Here is a 16294-nt window from a genome sequence, read left to right as displayed (position 1 = left end):
CTGGAGCGGCGCTCATGACGTCTATAGTCATTACGCTCTCTCTGTACGCCACGATCGGCATTGTCGCATCTGCATCTCGGCAACTCTGGGCTTTTTCCCACGACAGAGCCGTTCCGGGCCGGGAGCACCTCCAGCGTGTCAATTCCAACCCCGCAATCCCCGCGCTCGCCGTCTTCTCGACCACGGCACCGGCCTGTGTTCTCGCCCTCATCGTGCTCGGCTCTTCCACGGCTTTCAACGACATCGTCTCGCTCTCCGTCGTCGGCCTTTTCGGCTCCTACTTCCTCGTCGCCGTGCTTCTTCTCTGGCGCCGGCTACGCGGCGACATCAAGCTCGCCCCCAGCTCAGGAGACGGACTCGACAATGTCCCTGGCAAGGAACTCACGTGGGGCCCTTGGCGTGTTCCTGGTGTTCTTGATATAATGACGAACAGCTTCGCTACCGTCTATCTCATCATCATCTTTTTCTTTAGCCTGTGGCCGCCCGTGAACCATCCAACGGCTGCGACGATGAATTACAGCAGCCTCATGTTCGGGGGTACGATGGTTTTTAGCGTGCTGTACTACCTCTTCCGCGCAAGAAATGTTCATACAGGACCCGTCATTCAGGTAGATCGTTGAGATGGGCTACAAAGGGGTTCTGGGAAATGTACGGAACAACAATCTACGAAAGAGAACCTGGTCCAAATAGACAGAATAACATTTTAATGTTTGAGCTAGCAACCTGGTTTAGACTCAAGTCAACTTGTTGGATTTCACTTGAGATCTAGCACCAACAATGGCCCAGTCGAGGTCAATGTTTGAAGTATCACTTGCATCGGCCCACTCTGTGAAAGCACGACTAAACTACACCTTCCTACCCCTCGTTCACACTTTCCATCATGACGGCCATGCATCAATAAATCCAGACACACCGAGGGTGTCCGGGGTGAGAAATTGGCGATGGATGATTCCTATAACAGCGAGAAGACAACCCATCCCTCTGATGTGAAGACCCAACTCTCCCGATGAGTAAGCCCGTCAGTCCCAAGCCTCCCCGCTCGTGCGTTCCGCCCAGCGCTCAACAAAGAACCCTCCAATCACAACAGCACCGCCGAGCCCGCCCGTCCCGACAGCCCAGCCGCCCCACTTCCCCGAGCTAATACACACACCGCATAGTGCACGCACCTCCCAACTTCTCCGACGTCCGCCGCGGCCACCGAAGGCATCACGCTACCATCTCCGCGTGCCGTACCCCGCAGACCCCCGTTGCCGTCTCCAAACGTCTCGCCCGGGGCTCCGGCGTTCGGTCCTTCCAAACGTCCCGCGCAATCCCCGTGACAAATCCGTACCCCCGCCCAAGACGGGGCCCGGACGTCGCGACGCCAGGGCCGCCCGCCGGACCAACGTCTAGCGGCGACTTCCTGATCCGCGGGATGACGGACGGACCGGGGCATCCCACGAGCTGGCAGACTCTGCTCGAGCCGGGCGGGCGGGTGGATGGATGGATGGATGGATGGATGGGGGTGTGGCACGGCTGTGCTCGGGTGGGGTTCGCGGACGGAGAGGGTCTGCGGAGGAGAGGGGAAGGGGACGAAGATTGTGCGGGGAGGGGGTGTGTTGGCTGGGGCGGGATCTGGATTGCCGGGTTGAATGCGCGGGAATACCTGGTGGGCGGTTGAATGTACGGTGGGCCGTATGGGATGTGGATGGCCGATGAGAGGCCGGAGGTGAAGCCGACGGGCCAGCGGGAAGGAGGCTAGGGAGACGGGGGCCATTGGTTCCGGGGGCATATTCTGCCCAGGGGTCACTAGGTGTCGTGGGGTTGAGTGAGGCGGAGATTGGTGAGTCGCAGGAGGGATGCCTGAGGTGCCTGTCTGGCGGGGGAAGATGGGAAAAGATTGCAAAACTTTCTGTGACGCTGGGTGAGCGAGGATGAACAACTTCTTGGTTTCAGCTTACGTCGATGAGGTCCCTCGCGATCCTTTTCGCTCGGAAAAACTTCCAGTCGACGAACCTTTGGCCCGTGTGACAGTTGTGCGCTGGCTTGTTCGGACCTATAGGTTTCGCCGGTTGGTTGGCTTCCACTTCCTGCGTAGTTATAAGAGTCAACGATAGAGAGATACGTGATCCTGTAGAGGATAATGAGATAGGTTGCAAGAATGAGCCCGGTGATTACTTAGTGAGTAAATTGTTATGGATCCAAACCAGATCAAGCAAGATTCGGAAGGGGGGATTTTTTTCTGGTTTCTCCATTTTTGTACGCAGCCTAAGGCCAGAACAACGATGAGGAAACTTCGTGGGCCTTACAGCACGTGGCCATGTGTGACCAGATCACCCTTTGACGGATAACTCATCGGACTCAGCCTCCTATCACGTAGGGTATACCTGGTTATCGTTGTAGATCTTGGATTCCTAGATAGTATAACAACGTTCGGCACCTGCCCTCCTCGTATTCTTGTAAGCTGATTTGCCCTCCCCTTAGTCCTATACTCTTGTCTATCCCCAACCTTCGATTTGCCCTCCGTCCTCTATTCCGATGACTAGCCCCGGGTTTATAGCTAGTCGACTATTACGTGTAGCCAATTACGTGGTGTAAGGTGGTGTGGTGTGATATAGCCTTGTGGGCCCTGATGCGCGGCCCGGTATTTTGCTCAGGATCGGTGTGATGTTATGCCGAGTCTTAGCGTGAAATATCTAGACAGAGGGAGGATTACGACGATGGCGGACTTGTGTGTCACATGTATGTGTGTATAGCGTAGGTATATGTGACGTGTAGGTGCAGACGTGTATATATGTAACCTGCCGAGGCTGTGGCACGGGGACGTGAGCCTATCGCCATCGCCCTATAGACGAATAGCCACCGCGACGTAAGCTTCCGATTGACGTATAACGTGACACCCCTTAGAGCGGGTCCTCAAGTAGCGTTACCTTGCCGCCAGACAAGACGCTCGGTGACCCAGAGGCTCTGGGCTCGATAGAGTGTTGGTTGTACCCGTTGGTGACGGACTTTGCCGGGATGCGTATCGCCATAGCGATTCCGGCTGGCAATGCGACGCTTGGCCGGAGCTGCTATCGGACGCAGGACATTCCAAAGGGTAGACTGTGGGTTTACGGTACGGGCATACCGGTGCTATTGACCAGCAGCACTGTGTAGAAGTGTCGCCCTGATGCCGGTGCAAGAGTCGGGTCAATGTCGCTCATCAACGCATCCAAAAGTCTTAGATCAGCGTGGTCTCTAGCAAGGACACCTGGAGGAGGCTGTTCACGGCTCGTCCACACTCTATCAAGCGGCGCTTCACCTAGAGCCACTCTCTCCTGCCAGGGACGCCGTACTAGAAGCAGCTAAACCAGTCGAAGGGATTCCTTGGAGAGCGCTAGAGGACTCTCCTACCGTCGTGGGCGACATGAAATCCCTCCGCCGGTTATACTGTACAAGGTCTGCGTTCTCGGACTCGATGGTGATAATTTGAGTCTACAAGGAAGCGAAAAGCGTCGCGTCGAACTACAACCTTGATACCGACCACATCAAGCAGGTTACGAAAAGGCTTGTGCTCCAGACGAACGCGACTGAGCCCAACGGTGCTGTAAGAAATCCGGCCAGGACTTTTGCAACTGATGGTCGAACTTTGCATATGCAAACGTCTGGACGACAGAGCAAACCAAGCATCCGGGCGACGAGGAAGTCATGGACCAAGTCGCTCCGACCTAGCAGTTTGGGTCAACTTTGTTGATGTGCAAATGGGCTGCCGGTGACCGTGAGCAGAGACTTTGCAGACCTGCTCCATCTGCATGATGCGATCGTCTTGAGCTCGGTCAACAACAGCAGCACCAACAACAAAAACACGCAACTTCCTCGAAACAAAAAGCTCAAGCGGGCCCCTCCCCAGACCCCAGACACCGACCTCCCAACCCGACCTCGAAACAATCCCTCGGGGCGGTGTGGGAACCGGGCACGGCTTCACACGAAAGGAGAAAGAAAACCACCTACCCCTCCTAGTGCCGGGCTGGCGTAGCGGCTGACACCTCAGACATCTCTCACGACCCGCCAACGCCCTGTCGAACCGTATTTAGTATCTAGGCCTGCGCACGGTCTCACTCACACACACGCCCTATCCAGTAGAAATCGACTCTAGACCTTCATTCCCCAACATGGCCAAACAACAAACCCCAGCGCTCCTTTCTCCACGAGTGAGAGATGGTGTACCAGTTAGTACCGAGACTGAAAAGTGGACGGGCGGCGACATCTTCGACATGGACCCTGACGGAGATGCCGGACGCAGCAAACATCGTCCGCGCCCCATCCGATATGATCAGAGTATTAGAAACTCATCACCGTATCCATCAGAGTATTAGAAACCCATCACCGTATCCATCAGGTAGATCGCCGTCATCGTGGGCGTCGCCTGGTACTAGTACAAGCTCGGCTCAGTAGCAGTCGTTACTTTGGCTTACATCTGATGATTCGGTATGGCGGATGATGGGCTCCGCGGATTGTACAGATTACTTTGGAAATCCATAGCACTACCTATCTTGCATCCTCAGGGGAGACGGGAAGTGGTCGCGTACAGACCCAATGAAGTTTCAAAGCGGGACAGCAGGTTGGGAGAGCGAGGGCAATGTTGGAGCATCGGATACTGGGATGCTTTGGTCACTCGCACGGCGCGCGCACGAGAGGTTGGAGTTTGATACAAGCAGTGTCAATAGTTTCGAGAAGTTGGCAAGGTATAGAGCAAACAGAAAGGCTTCATGTTGATCACCAAAGCTCTGGAGCATCAAGCCTGTTCACGTGAAGACTTGAAGAGGTAGGTGGATTTGATCGATGGCATGATCCTGATTAATGACATACCTGCACCTGCAGCCATGGCACACGCAACAATCTAAATGGATATTCCCGAGACCAATCCCACTCTCCGCTCCGAGAGACACACGGTGAGACAAAAGAAAAGAACATGTGCTCGCATGTCCCCACTGACTGGTATCACATTATAATAACCGTACTAAAATTGTTCCAACGCACCGAACATTTCACCGCGAGCGCCTGGGGCATCGGAAGGTGGGTGATTGTCGAAAGACATATGGCTTCGAAGACGCGCCGAAAAGCAGGCTGATGGCAGGACGAGAACGGCGTGGTATACAAAATCTCGAGCGCTTGCATGCTTGAGAACGAGGGGGCTGAGACAGACCGGGGGCTTGCCGGAAAGGATTCGACCTTTGGGGGAAATGACTGGTGCCATTTAGAAGAACAGGCCTCCACAAAGTTCAGCTTCTCGTCCACGTTTTGGGTTGGGTCGGGCCTATAACAGACCACAATCACGAAGGTTCTCTTGTATAATAATATCTGTAGCCAATCATCAGCAGGTTCGAATGGAAGTAAGGCGGTGATGAACATACCATTGACAGCCGCCATGACAAACCGTATCTGGGTGGTATCGGTAGCGCAGGTGAAGTGGGTGTAAATCTGCTTCGTCTCGTGCTGGTTCAGGGAAACGAATCGGTTCAGGATATAATCGCAGGCCGCAGCATAATCAGGTCCACCTTCAGCAATATTAGATCTGTGATGCTCCGCGCCGTTGTTGCCAGTTCGGTTCAGCTTGCCTTCATAATCCGGAAAATAGTTCTTCATGGGAGACACCGGGAGTTTCTCTTTAAACCTGTCGATCTTGTTCAAAAACAGGATGATTGAGGTCTTGACAAACCATCTGGAGTTGCAGATAGAGTCAAAGAGTGTGAGAGCTTCTTGCATTCGGTTGACGGTCTCGTCTTCGAAGAGTAGTTGATCGTACTCGGAGATGGCAACGAGGAAAAGGATGGTCGTGACGTTCTCGAAGCAGTGGATCCATTTCTTCCGCTCGGATCGCTGACCTCCGACATCGAACATGCGGTAGGTAAGCTCGCCAATGATGAAAGTCGTTTCAGTAATACCGGTGGTCTTCACTCGAGATCGTAGAACATCTTGGTCATTCGGTAGATAGTCGGGCTGCGCAATCCGGCCGATAGAGTCGAAGTAACTAAGATGAACGAGTAAGCAAACGCACGTGTGGGGTAGTGAGAATGAACAAGGGCCATGTTTGGAGACCCTTCGCAAGGCCCAAGCACCAGATTCCACATCCTTTCCGCCTGAAGGCTGAGACTACTCACTATCTGGCCGAATCGTTGAGCTGGTACTCTCTTGAACGTTTGAAGCATTCTTGAACGCCAGCGTCTTTCCATAGAGCATCTATGGCACTTCCAACCTCCGGGGGCAAACTCTCGCCCTCGATTTGTGCAGGCTGCATGAAGATGGTTTGGACGTGGTACTCCGTTCTCTGGTCGTCCAAAGGGAGCTCCAGTGATTCCATAGCTTCTAGTATGACGCGCATCGATTGGACGGTGTTGCTGTAGATGATCTCTTTGAATGACTCTCGCTCGTCCCGCGAATAGCTGCCTTCGTGGATGAGTTTCATCTGCTTGAGGATTGTAGATTTGCCAGACTCTCCGGCACCTGGTATGGTATTAGCCCTTGTAGCTGTTTCATCGAGACTAGCCATCCTGACCGAGAAGAAGCATCTTGATCTCATTCCGTTGAGATAGCTTGTCGCGCTTCAATTGATTCTCGATCTGCTCATTCCTCTCCTTCCCTTCCTTCTCCTCCGTACTCATCCCACAGCCCATCTTGGCGGTCGTTGAAAGCTTTCGCGATTACGGCACGAGGGAGGGATCTGACACGGGCGCTATCTGATTACGCGGTCAGTCTCCGCTATCGATGCAAGGATAAGTGATGAGGAACGAGAGGCGACGTCATGCAATGATGGGTGTAGAGGGTAAGCGCAAGACTGTGGTGATGAGGCTTAGGGTGGATGAAGCCTCTGTGATCCGAGGATTTGGTACCTCGGTAAGGCTGCGGCCAAGGCGGTGTGCTGCGGAAGCGCAGTCAGACGGACAGATTTAAAACTCACCGCAGAATTTCGTATGTGTCGATTGAGCTTTGCGCAAGTCAGAGACACCTCGGTATGGTTGTGAGGGAGCGAGTGGACGCGCTGATGAAAGCGACAAGGAGTTGGAGGTTGCAACTTGCAAGATTTCTTTATGGGGGCTGTTTGTTCGCCGCTAGTGTTGTAATGAACGGCCCGTTACCGACTCTTGAAGAGGACAGACGGGGCAGACGGGAGTGATGCTGTACAACGCCCACTACGACAATGAAACCAGGAAACGCTATGTGCTGTCGTCGATGGAGAAAGGGACCGATTTTGGAGGTCTTGGAGAATGAAGGAGTGTGGAAAAGAGGATGGGGAATCGATTGGCAGCAAAGTTTAGCTAAGCCGGCTGAATTTTAGACTATTCCCCTAAAACCCTTGTGGAACAGGGAGGAAGACCGGGACTTGTCTCAAGCAAGGGCACTCGGTACTCCTACTCGAAACTGTCGAGAAGGATACTAATGTAGATAGGAAGTCACGATACTTAAGTATCATGAACAATCAGCAAGATGATCCAGCTGTACATTAGAGAATAGGTGCAGGGGCAAAGCTGAAGGGCGTCCCGTAGAGTAATACTATAGCTCCGCGGCGCAGCCAATCTGCCTTTTTCAAGCGATCCATGATAACGCATCATCATCATCTGGCTTGCTTTTCACCCACGGTTCAGTTATCATTGGTATGATAATTGATAGGCATCGACGTCTTTTCAAGCTCGGAGATCTGACACATTAAATTCTATCAACTACCGCAGAAAAGACGGAGAATTGTGATGCATGCGCTTCTAAAGCGGAACTGTCTATGGTGTTTCGAAAGTATCAAGAATCCAGGCCAAGCAAATTGCAAGCCGAGCGGGCAGGGATTTCATCCCCTCCCGAACCGTGCAGATCGAATTCCTAGTGCTTGGGAAAGTTGGAAGTTGGCCTCCATCATCCAAGTGTGTAAAGGAACAGCCCTAATGCAAGAACTCCAACAATCAATAAAACCTTCGGTATTGAATATATAATATAGTAGATGCCCTATTCGGATGGACATGCGACCCTGAGTAAGGTAAGCGTGACTACGGGGCGCTTGCTCACTAGTTCCGCCTGTTCCCCGCATGGCGGTGAGCTGGGTACTACGTCTACAGCAGATCTACCCTGTTCGCCTTAGAAGAATAACCTGTGAAGAGATATAGGCACCAGTGATCGTAAAAATTGGTGATGAATGGTGTCGGAGCAATTTTGATAATCTGGAGCGTTCGATTGCGGTGATTTATGCGTGATCAAGCTCGTTGCATCGAGGTCAGCAATCAACCACATGGAATGAGGCTCATCGTCAGGCCCACTACGCTGACACCAGGAGCTGACGTTTCTATATTGTGGTTTATCTGTGTGCCTCAAACCCCTTCCGCTAAGTGTACCATTTCAGAGGAATTGCACCTATACAGGAATATCGTCCTCCACTGAGGATAGCCCCCATGACATAGACTAAGACGACGCTGATGCAAACTACGTTAGTTGCAGCGCCGCAGTGAACGCAGGACTTCTTTCAGAGTCCCGGACGCCGATGGGTCAAAACCGAAAGAAACCTCCCTCCCACTTCCTATCTGCTTTCCCCACCTGAGGAGCGGCCCTCGGCGAAGCGTGCTCAGTGTCCGCTTGCAGATCTTGCGGTTCATTGGATGGACCAGACGGGTGGCCCATGGGGTTTCCTTCCGAGAGTCTGCTACTGTCAGTCTCGCCCTGCGGACGGTTCGCTTGCTGAGTGAGATCGACGACAGGGCCAGCGTCAAGTTCGACTGCGAAGGAATTGCCGTCGAGCTCTATTGCTGCAGATCTTTGTCTCGACAGTTCCGCCATCTCTGATTCTAAGTCCGAAGTATCTGGCTCTGGCAGGATTTGCGCTGGGCTGGGGCCATTGTTGAGTCGATGGGCAATCCTTTGCAGCGTGCCCTGGGATGACTCTCCGATAACATAATCCTGCTTCGAGTAATGCGATATTTTATCAGGATCTGAGCGCTGTTCGGCTAGATCAGGTGGGATCCAACTCTTGCGGTGTATTCGCTGAATTGGAGTCCGGCCAGCCCATCGATTGGAATTTAGGGTAACGTTTTGCCGTGTTCCTAGAAGTGGAAGTATAAACGTCAGCCACAGTGCAGCACAAACGGATGGAGTATAGTTACTGACTTGGCTTCGAATCTTCGTCTTGCAAAAGAGACCTTGGAAACCTGCTGATTGGATACACATCTCCTGGCCCCATATGGAGTAATATCTCGGTGTAAGCGATCTTAGTAGAGAGCTGGACGCTGACGTTGTCCATCTCGAACAGACGTTTCCTAATCATTCGTTCGATGACGTCCGTTGAGACCGAAACCTTCTTGGCGTGCTGGCCCCGGTGCTCTTCTTGTATGACGAAGTACAATTCATAGCCACACTGCAGCTTATTCCGCATGAACTTCCCAAGCTCGGAGATCTCCTTGCTGTCTTTCAGTAACCGGCAATATATGTGTCCTGCAGACGGCTCTCAGCATGCTGTATTAGAAGACATTCGGGGAAACAAACCTTTTATCTGGACAGAATCATCTGATGCAAGCTCCACAGCGTGAGATTTTTCGAAATAAAAGCTCGAAGCAATCAAACGAAGCGCTACATTTTGTATACTAACATCCGTGCTTGACATCTCACGGACTACTCCTTGGATGTAAGGTAGGCTCTCCACTTCATCCAAGCCAGGTGGATTCTCCTTCAATTGTGGGTTAATTCGTATATACCTGGCTTTTTCGTTTGGAGGTGGATGAAGCACACTCATGTAAGAACGCCAGGTCTTTTAGAGAAAAGGAACTTCAAAACACTGAATGACCTGGGGATTTTGAGCACAAAGACTACCACATCAGAAAAGGTGTATAGAAGACGTGGATACAGATGGGTGACCGTGAAATCCCTGCTCCTTTTAGCGTTTGTATCGGCCCAGGTGATTGCACGTTCCGATGTGTGATGTATCTTCTGCAATTTTCGTTCAAAAGAGTCAACCCGGCCAACTTTTGAGGGCTTGTCCTTCCTTTTTAGTCTTGCTCCCAGTGGTTCTCGTTCACCGCCTTCCAGCCCCTCACGATCTGCATACATAATAAGGTTGTCTGACATGCAAGTCTGGGGGTCTGAGTAGAAATAGAGATGGACGTCGTCAGAGTCTCTGAATGTAGGTAGCTCATCATCTTCTCGGACGACGCCGAACCATGTTGTGTCTTCGTCGTTTTTGTGCAGAATGTCTTGTTCAGCGGAAGTTGCCTTGACCTCCAAGATAGCCTTGATTAACTCAGCGGTACGACAATCGGTTCTTTCGTGCGGAATGGATCCTGGAGCTTTCCGCTGCATCTTATGAGATACCTGCTTTTCCCAACAGCTGGTACAAAAAATGCATTCGCAGAAATTGCAGTATTCTCTATTGATACCATATCTTTCACAACCATCGCAGAGTTGATCGCCAGAATTCTGCCGGCTTGTGCTTTTGCTCTGGGTATGAGTTTGGATGTTTCTGGGAAGAAGCGAAAATGTCAGCAGATACGTCGGACGCAGGATAGCACTGTTCGAATACATGAGATTATATGATTGCCGGCCAATCCTGCTTCGCTCACCGCCAGCTATGCGACCATCTCGCGAAGCCGAATCTCCTTGTATGAGGGGATCTTCAAGATCGAGAAGAGTTATCTGTTCTTGAACACGGGTGCTTCTAGATCACTGTCAAAAGCCTGCATCAGTACTAGGATTTTCTGCTAGGTCACATACGATTGGGCTTGGTATCTTGTTAGCCCATGATTGGATTCGGACGGGCTCCCGCCTGACCGGTGGAGAGGTCCGTTTGGGTGTTCGGTCTGTATCTGAGGGGTCGGCGGCTCATCGTTGAGTTCAATCAAGTCTTCTTCAGGTTGCAATTGGCGGAGGTCATAATAATGACTGCTGAGTGGGGTTTTCAGGCTGATGCCAGGCTTCCCGTTGAACTTCGGCTTCACATGAGCACCTGAGCCGCTCTGCATTAACGAAGCGGTATGCGGAGATCGCGAACTCATGTTGAGAGAGCGTAAGTTGATCTCTAGCAATAGAAAGGAACTAACTGAGGAGAGAGGGAATGGAATCAAGTACGAGAGCGACTTCCAACCTCATCCGTCAAGTTTTGCCCTAGCCGTGCCAGAAGGTGAGGCGGGCTCATGATGGTAGCCTTGCCCGAAAGTCGAGGTTACGCAAAGGAACCACGGACGTATCCTCGAGCCAGCCGTGAGACATAAGCAGCAGTGCAAGACTGGGAACGGCCCAAAGGATTTGGAAGAGCCGCTAAGCCTCCATAATCTGCCTTGGGATGTCAAGTAGGCATACATTCCGAAATTTCAGCTCCTGCCTCTCATCCGAGCGCTCAAAAATTCCGTGAGCATTTTGAACATCGAAGCAGCTCTTGATCTTGCAAGTTGTGCGACGAGGCTGCCGCTGCCTTTCCAGCGAACAGAATTACATGGCATGAAGGATCAATTCAACTTGATAGTGTTAGGAGCAGCAGGCTAACCCTTGGTGAAGCATAACGGCATAAAGAGGAGGATTGGCTGGTCAAGTTCCAAGTTCCGAGTCCATGCGCTAAACGCTGTGTGTTTGAAACCTGGTGAGTGGACGCCTATGCAAGATGCGTTTCACCAAATTTCTCAGCACCAGTCAGGAAATGGTGGGGAGAGAGCTGCAGGTTGAATTCCACTTGGCTGCAGACAACGTAAGATGAACTTGCTCAAACGGTGGTTCAAAAGTGGCACCACGCCATCAGTCAGTCAGTGGACGTTTCCAGACTACGTAATCTGCAGAATGGTGGGGGAGATTTGTCGCCAAGTCTCTGGATGTATTCAAGTATCGAAGTATCCAAGTCTTCAGATATCTGCCTCTTAACGAGCTTACCATATGTGATCCGAGGGAGTTTGGGTCTCGGGGCTAAAGAAGACGGGATAAACAAACTCACTTGCCTCCCGGGAGCAATGATGTTCCATTTCTCGGTAATCAATACGACTGACTGACGCGCGGATCCATTGGTCCTATTGCCATTATGCCATTCACATCATAGAATGTTACTTGTATCTCGCAAATTACTACTGAGACTCGTTGGCCTGTGACGGACTGATTGGGAATATCAGAGTATTGTTAGAGCATGCCGTTTGGATACTGCAAATTCGCGATGCTCGGTGTCGTTATTAAACCCCTTGGTTATGCCAGGCTCGAACGTCTGGGTGGAGACGAGAGGTTATCAGATTTTCCTTTGCTAAATCCGAGGTAAACCAAGCTCAACGACCTCTCTTCTTACTCGAGGAAATGTTCAGCACAAATTGGGGTATATCGCCGCTTAGTTAGATGCAATTGAGGAAGAGCTAGTCCATCAATATATGCCCCTGATTAGAGGCACATTGAATGGTACTGACGTCTGACCCCGAACCGGCAAAGAGACCCCCTTTTCGCTGCCTCCGCCACATTCCACTTCAATGCGTGACAGGCACCCTTTCTAGTTCTCGATGGCTCTCCGTCTTTCACAGGAATTTGGGCCATATGTTCACTGGCGCCGTCTATTTCAACAATCGCACTGTAGCCTGGCGTCTTACTGTTTTCATGGCTTTCGTCAGCGTCATTAAATCCACTCGCATCCTCGTTTACTACCCTGTGGACCTCTGTCTTCAGACCTCTTTCAGCCGTGGATATATAATTCCGATGAGTATCTCTATCGACCGTACATTTGACGGCTTAAAGGATCCTCGAGATGATGTCCCATCACCAAAGCCTCCAAAGACTCCTGGTATACCTTTTAATGACCCGGCAGATCTGTCCGATCCTAGAGAACCCATAGACTTCCTCCCAAGAGTGTTTGCTCTGGTACCACTCTTACTGGTGTATCTTGCCTCCACAGCCAGATCATACGATCGAGTGTCATGCAAGCCTTTCTCAGATTATAGAAGCCTCTGATCCTCTTGGTGAGATTTTCATTCAAGACACCAGCAATTGCCGCCATCAATTTTGTTTAGAGCCCAGAGGGCATGTTGGAGATCGGAAGGAGTTAGGATCTTGCTGCGCTCGGCTGTGATCTTTCCATGCTTGGACTTTTGCATCTGCAAGTCTGTCGGAAGCTAGTGTACGCGATTCTGTCAGCGGCCGTCGCCCCTCAGAATGATAATGGCTTGCCAACCTTCGCGCATAATCTCCTGCTCGAACCCCAACGTCGCTCTCAGGAAAGCGACTATTGACTAGCCAAGCTAGCTCCCAGGAATATCATCAGCGCGTAAACATGGCCCAAGCCTTCCTCCGGTGCCGTCGAGGTTATCGTTCATGATGTATATAGCTGCGCGCATTGCGGCCTCGGTGCCACCACTGCAGCTTTTACATAAAAAGGTCCGCCATTAAAGGGAGGGTACGGGAGCTGCCTTGATCGAGGTCACTAGGAGGACAGAGAAATGCTGGGACGAGCTGGTAAAGGAATGTTATCATGAACAAGTATAGAATTGAGATGAACAAAAATCAAAGTCATTGGAAGGAGACGCACGCGACAACGACGGGGGCTATTGGTGGGGCGTCATCGAGGCTAGAAGCCGCACGGCGAAGCCGAGAGAATTGTGCCCAGGCCCCAACCTCTATTCATAAAGTATCAGCCCTAGAGGAACCTCTCCGCTGGCGCGACGCGGGAACTTGTAGGAATTACGCGAGCCGAGGTTATTCGGCCACGGCTTTGTTATCTATATGTACAAACATTGTGCAGGCTGACACTGGTGCAGCAATTGCGCTCCATCTGCTTCCATTCTATCGCCACTTTGTTTGGAAGTTTTTTCTCTAATTTTCTCGCTTCTGCTGAGATGGGTCATACATTCTCTAAAAGAGGAGCTGGATCCCTGCGCATTGATGTATCCTACAGAGTGAGGCTCGTGAGCAAGAGGAGCCGCTCTCAGTTTCGCCGCGTAGGCTGCACGATGATGCATAGGCTGTTTTAGCACGAGGCTGAAGAGACAACCTCGAATCTGCGGCGTCTTTTCATGATCTCCCCTGCCGTTTCTCCATTGCGCTCGTGTTCATGGCCTGCTCTACGACTTCGGAGTCATAAGTTATATAAATTTCTTCTGCCCCACATTCTTCTGTAGCCTCTATGATTTCGAACCTCGCTCAACAGTGTGCAGTATAGATTACTGCTCCGCTGTCTGAGCTAGGGGGCACTCACCACAGTTCTCTTCAGTGCATTTGGACCACGTACCTGGAGGCCCGACTAGCTTGAGACCTTAAGTAGCCGTCGCCCATCGCAGTTCTCCTAGTTATCCTCAAGCTCAGCTGAAGGAGTGCCTATAGGAAGCACTAGAAACAGTGTACCCTACCATGGCATTCGATGAGAACGCCTCTCTCGGCACGGAGACCGGTGAAAGCATATCTCAAAAGCCTCCAGTGACAAAAGCCAACCTATGCGGCCTCGAGGGTGTCGAACGGCTCGTCGTACCCTCAGACAAAAGTACTCGATCTTTCATACCTTTTGGAGTTGACGGCACATTGGTGATAATAAGTCCATATGGAGAGGTTTTAAGGATGTCAAAATATATTGCTGATGACAATCCTCGCGTGATCTATTATACAAGTAACTGCATACCCTGGTATTACCAACACTGATCAGTGTACTTCAATACTAGTACACAGATTAGCAAGGCCATACTTTGAAGGAAGTCCGTCCCGATATCGCCGCGGTACTTCACACGGTTCTATGTTACTCAATCGATTCCGCTCATTGTGACGATTCGATCGAATAGAACTACAATTTCTACTTCTATAATTCCTACAACTCCTACCCAGCAGAGAAAACACCCAGAAAACACCAAACACCACCAAGCTTCACACCACATTAACACATAACACACACCCAAAATGGACTCCAAGGACAAGAAACCTGATTCTTCAGAGACACCGCCAGGCACCATGACCAAGCGTGAGTTAGAGGAACTACTAGGAGCCAAGCCACCAGACACCAAAGAGAAGCTCGAGAAATTCGTCCGTTAAAGGGTACAACAATACACAATACACAAATATAGGACACTCTCTAACGTCTTTGCTGACGACTTTGCCCAATACGTCAGAGAGGACTTCGAGGTTCTTAGCAAGGACGTCATTACCAGCCTACGAGATTGCCTACGGGCCAATGGAGCCTATATCAAGAAAGGAAGAGGACTCTCGATGGCCAAAGAATTAGCGGACGTAATCAAGGAAGAGATCCCATGGCCACCAGACGACGAAGACCGTCCCCCACCAAAACCATCTCATTACTATCCTCAGCAACAACCAATTCAGCCACAGCAGCCTTATCAGCCTTATCGACCGGAGAACACTGTTCCTCTCCCCCCGCAACAGCCTTATCAGCAGCCTTATCGACCGGAGAACACTGTTCCTCTCCCCCCGCAGCCACCTTATCAACCAATTGTCGAAGATACCACTCCAGTCCACCCTCGCCCCACTCCAATTGTTGAGGATACCACTCCAGTCCACCCTCCCCACCCATCCAAGCCACCGCCCCCCTCCACGTCAGCCTCAACAACAGCCAATGCAGTCAATTCAGCAACAACAGCCTGAGGATACCACTGCGCTCCCTCCCCCCCCCACCACAAACTGCGGCCCAGATTACCGAGTCCCACACCTACTACCCTCACCCTACCAAGTCATTCAAGACTTCGAGATCAAGGAACAGGCCGTTGCAGAGGATTCTTTGAAGAGCACTACGAAGAAGAGTATTACCAGTAGCAGCCCTATCAATACGAGCCAACTCTCTGCGGTTTTACATCCGCGTACTATATCGACCCTCAAAGAGCCTACTTTCTCGCTTAGCAAAATCTCAATCCACCTTTCGCCTCCCAGCATACTCATTTTCTCGCTCCACTTTTCGCCTCCCAGCATGGTCATTTTCTCGTCTCTTGGCTCGCCTCTCCGCTCGGCTACATTCGTGATACGAAGGAGCGGAAGGCTACAGGCCAAGGATAGGTGCATGGAGTATATGGACGGTGCATTCTTGATGTAGCTGTCCAGGGATTTGGTCATAAGGGTCCATCTTTCTCCCATTGCTACTAGAAATACGCCTAGCATAACCGGATCTACGCCCACTACAGCAAAGGGAGGGATTGCAGCCATGGAGAGCATTGCGGAGAAGGATTCGAAGAAGTAATGTTTTGATAGCATGCGAATAGCCTCATCTTTTTCGGTTTTTGCCAGTGTCGGTAACTCAACACTCGCTTACGCTAGTACTCATTCGGCCTAGTCATTGGTATATAAAGGCCTTCTCTGTACATAGAATTCTTCTTCTTGACAGACATCATTAAGAATACCATATCTAGTGATAAGTCTCATTATACTA

The 16294-nt window shown here is 51.2% G+C and overlaps 5 protein-coding genes across 5 annotated transcripts; 2 read left to right on the top strand and 3 right to left on the bottom strand.

Moving 5' to 3' along the window:
- Positions 1 to 14: 14 nt before the first annotated feature.
- Positions 15 to 1660, top strand: HO173_010520 (uncharacterized protein; the record flags this gene model as incomplete). The annotated part of the gene is made up of 2 exons (XM_037312405.1): positions 15 to 537; positions 1158 to 1660. The coding sequence occupies 2 exons, from the start codon at positions 15 to 17 to the stop codon at positions 1658 to 1660; spliced, it is 1026 nt and encodes a 341-aa protein (XP_037160621.1).
- Positions 1661 to 5215: 3555 nt separating this feature from the next.
- On the bottom strand, positions 5216 to 6632 carry HO173_010519 (uncharacterized protein; the record flags this gene model as incomplete). The annotated part of the gene is made up of 6 exons (XM_037312404.1): positions 5216 to 5229; positions 5287 to 5319; positions 5373 to 5516; positions 5577 to 5989; positions 6120 to 6462; positions 6515 to 6632. 6 exons carry the CDS (start codon positions 6630 to 6632, stop codon positions 5216 to 5218), a joined length of 1065 nt encoding a protein of 354 aa, XP_037160620.1.
- A 1852-nt stretch (positions 6633 to 8484) lies between these two features.
- HO173_010518 (uncharacterized protein) lies at positions 8485 to 10943 on the bottom strand (the record flags this gene model as incomplete). Its single annotated transcript, XM_037312403.1, has 5 exons — positions 8485 to 9035; positions 9100 to 9423; positions 9475 to 9736; positions 9799 to 10639; positions 10696 to 10943. The coding sequence occupies 5 exons, from the start codon at positions 10941 to 10943 to the stop codon at positions 8485 to 8487; spliced, it is 2226 nt and encodes a 741-aa protein (XP_037160619.1).
- A 3877-nt stretch (positions 10944 to 14820) lies between these two features.
- Positions 14821 to 15519, top strand: HO173_010517 (uncharacterized protein; the record flags this gene model as incomplete). The annotated part of the gene is made up of 2 exons (XM_037312402.1): positions 14821 to 14943; positions 15034 to 15519. The coding sequence occupies 2 exons, from the start codon at positions 14821 to 14823 to the stop codon at positions 15517 to 15519; spliced, it is 609 nt and encodes a 202-aa protein (XP_037160618.1).
- A 73-nt stretch (positions 15520 to 15592) lies between these two features.
- HO173_010516 (uncharacterized protein) lies at positions 15593 to 16080 on the bottom strand (the record flags this gene model as incomplete). The annotated part of the gene is made up of 2 exons (XM_037312401.1): positions 15593 to 15615; positions 15807 to 16080. 2 exons carry the CDS (start codon positions 16078 to 16080, stop codon positions 15593 to 15595), a joined length of 297 nt encoding a protein of 98 aa, XP_037160617.1.
- Between the last annotated feature and the right edge of the window lie 214 nt (positions 16081 to 16294).

The sequence above is a fragment of the Letharia columbiana genome (assembly GCF_014066305.1).
Source record: "Letharia columbiana isolate WasteWater2 chromosome Unknown Sc0000050_s0, whole genome shotgun sequence".
NCBI classification, from domain to species: domain Eukaryota; kingdom Fungi; phylum Ascomycota; class Lecanoromycetes; order Lecanorales; family Parmeliaceae; genus Letharia; species Letharia columbiana.
This window is presented reverse-complemented; position numbering and strand designations above follow the sequence as displayed.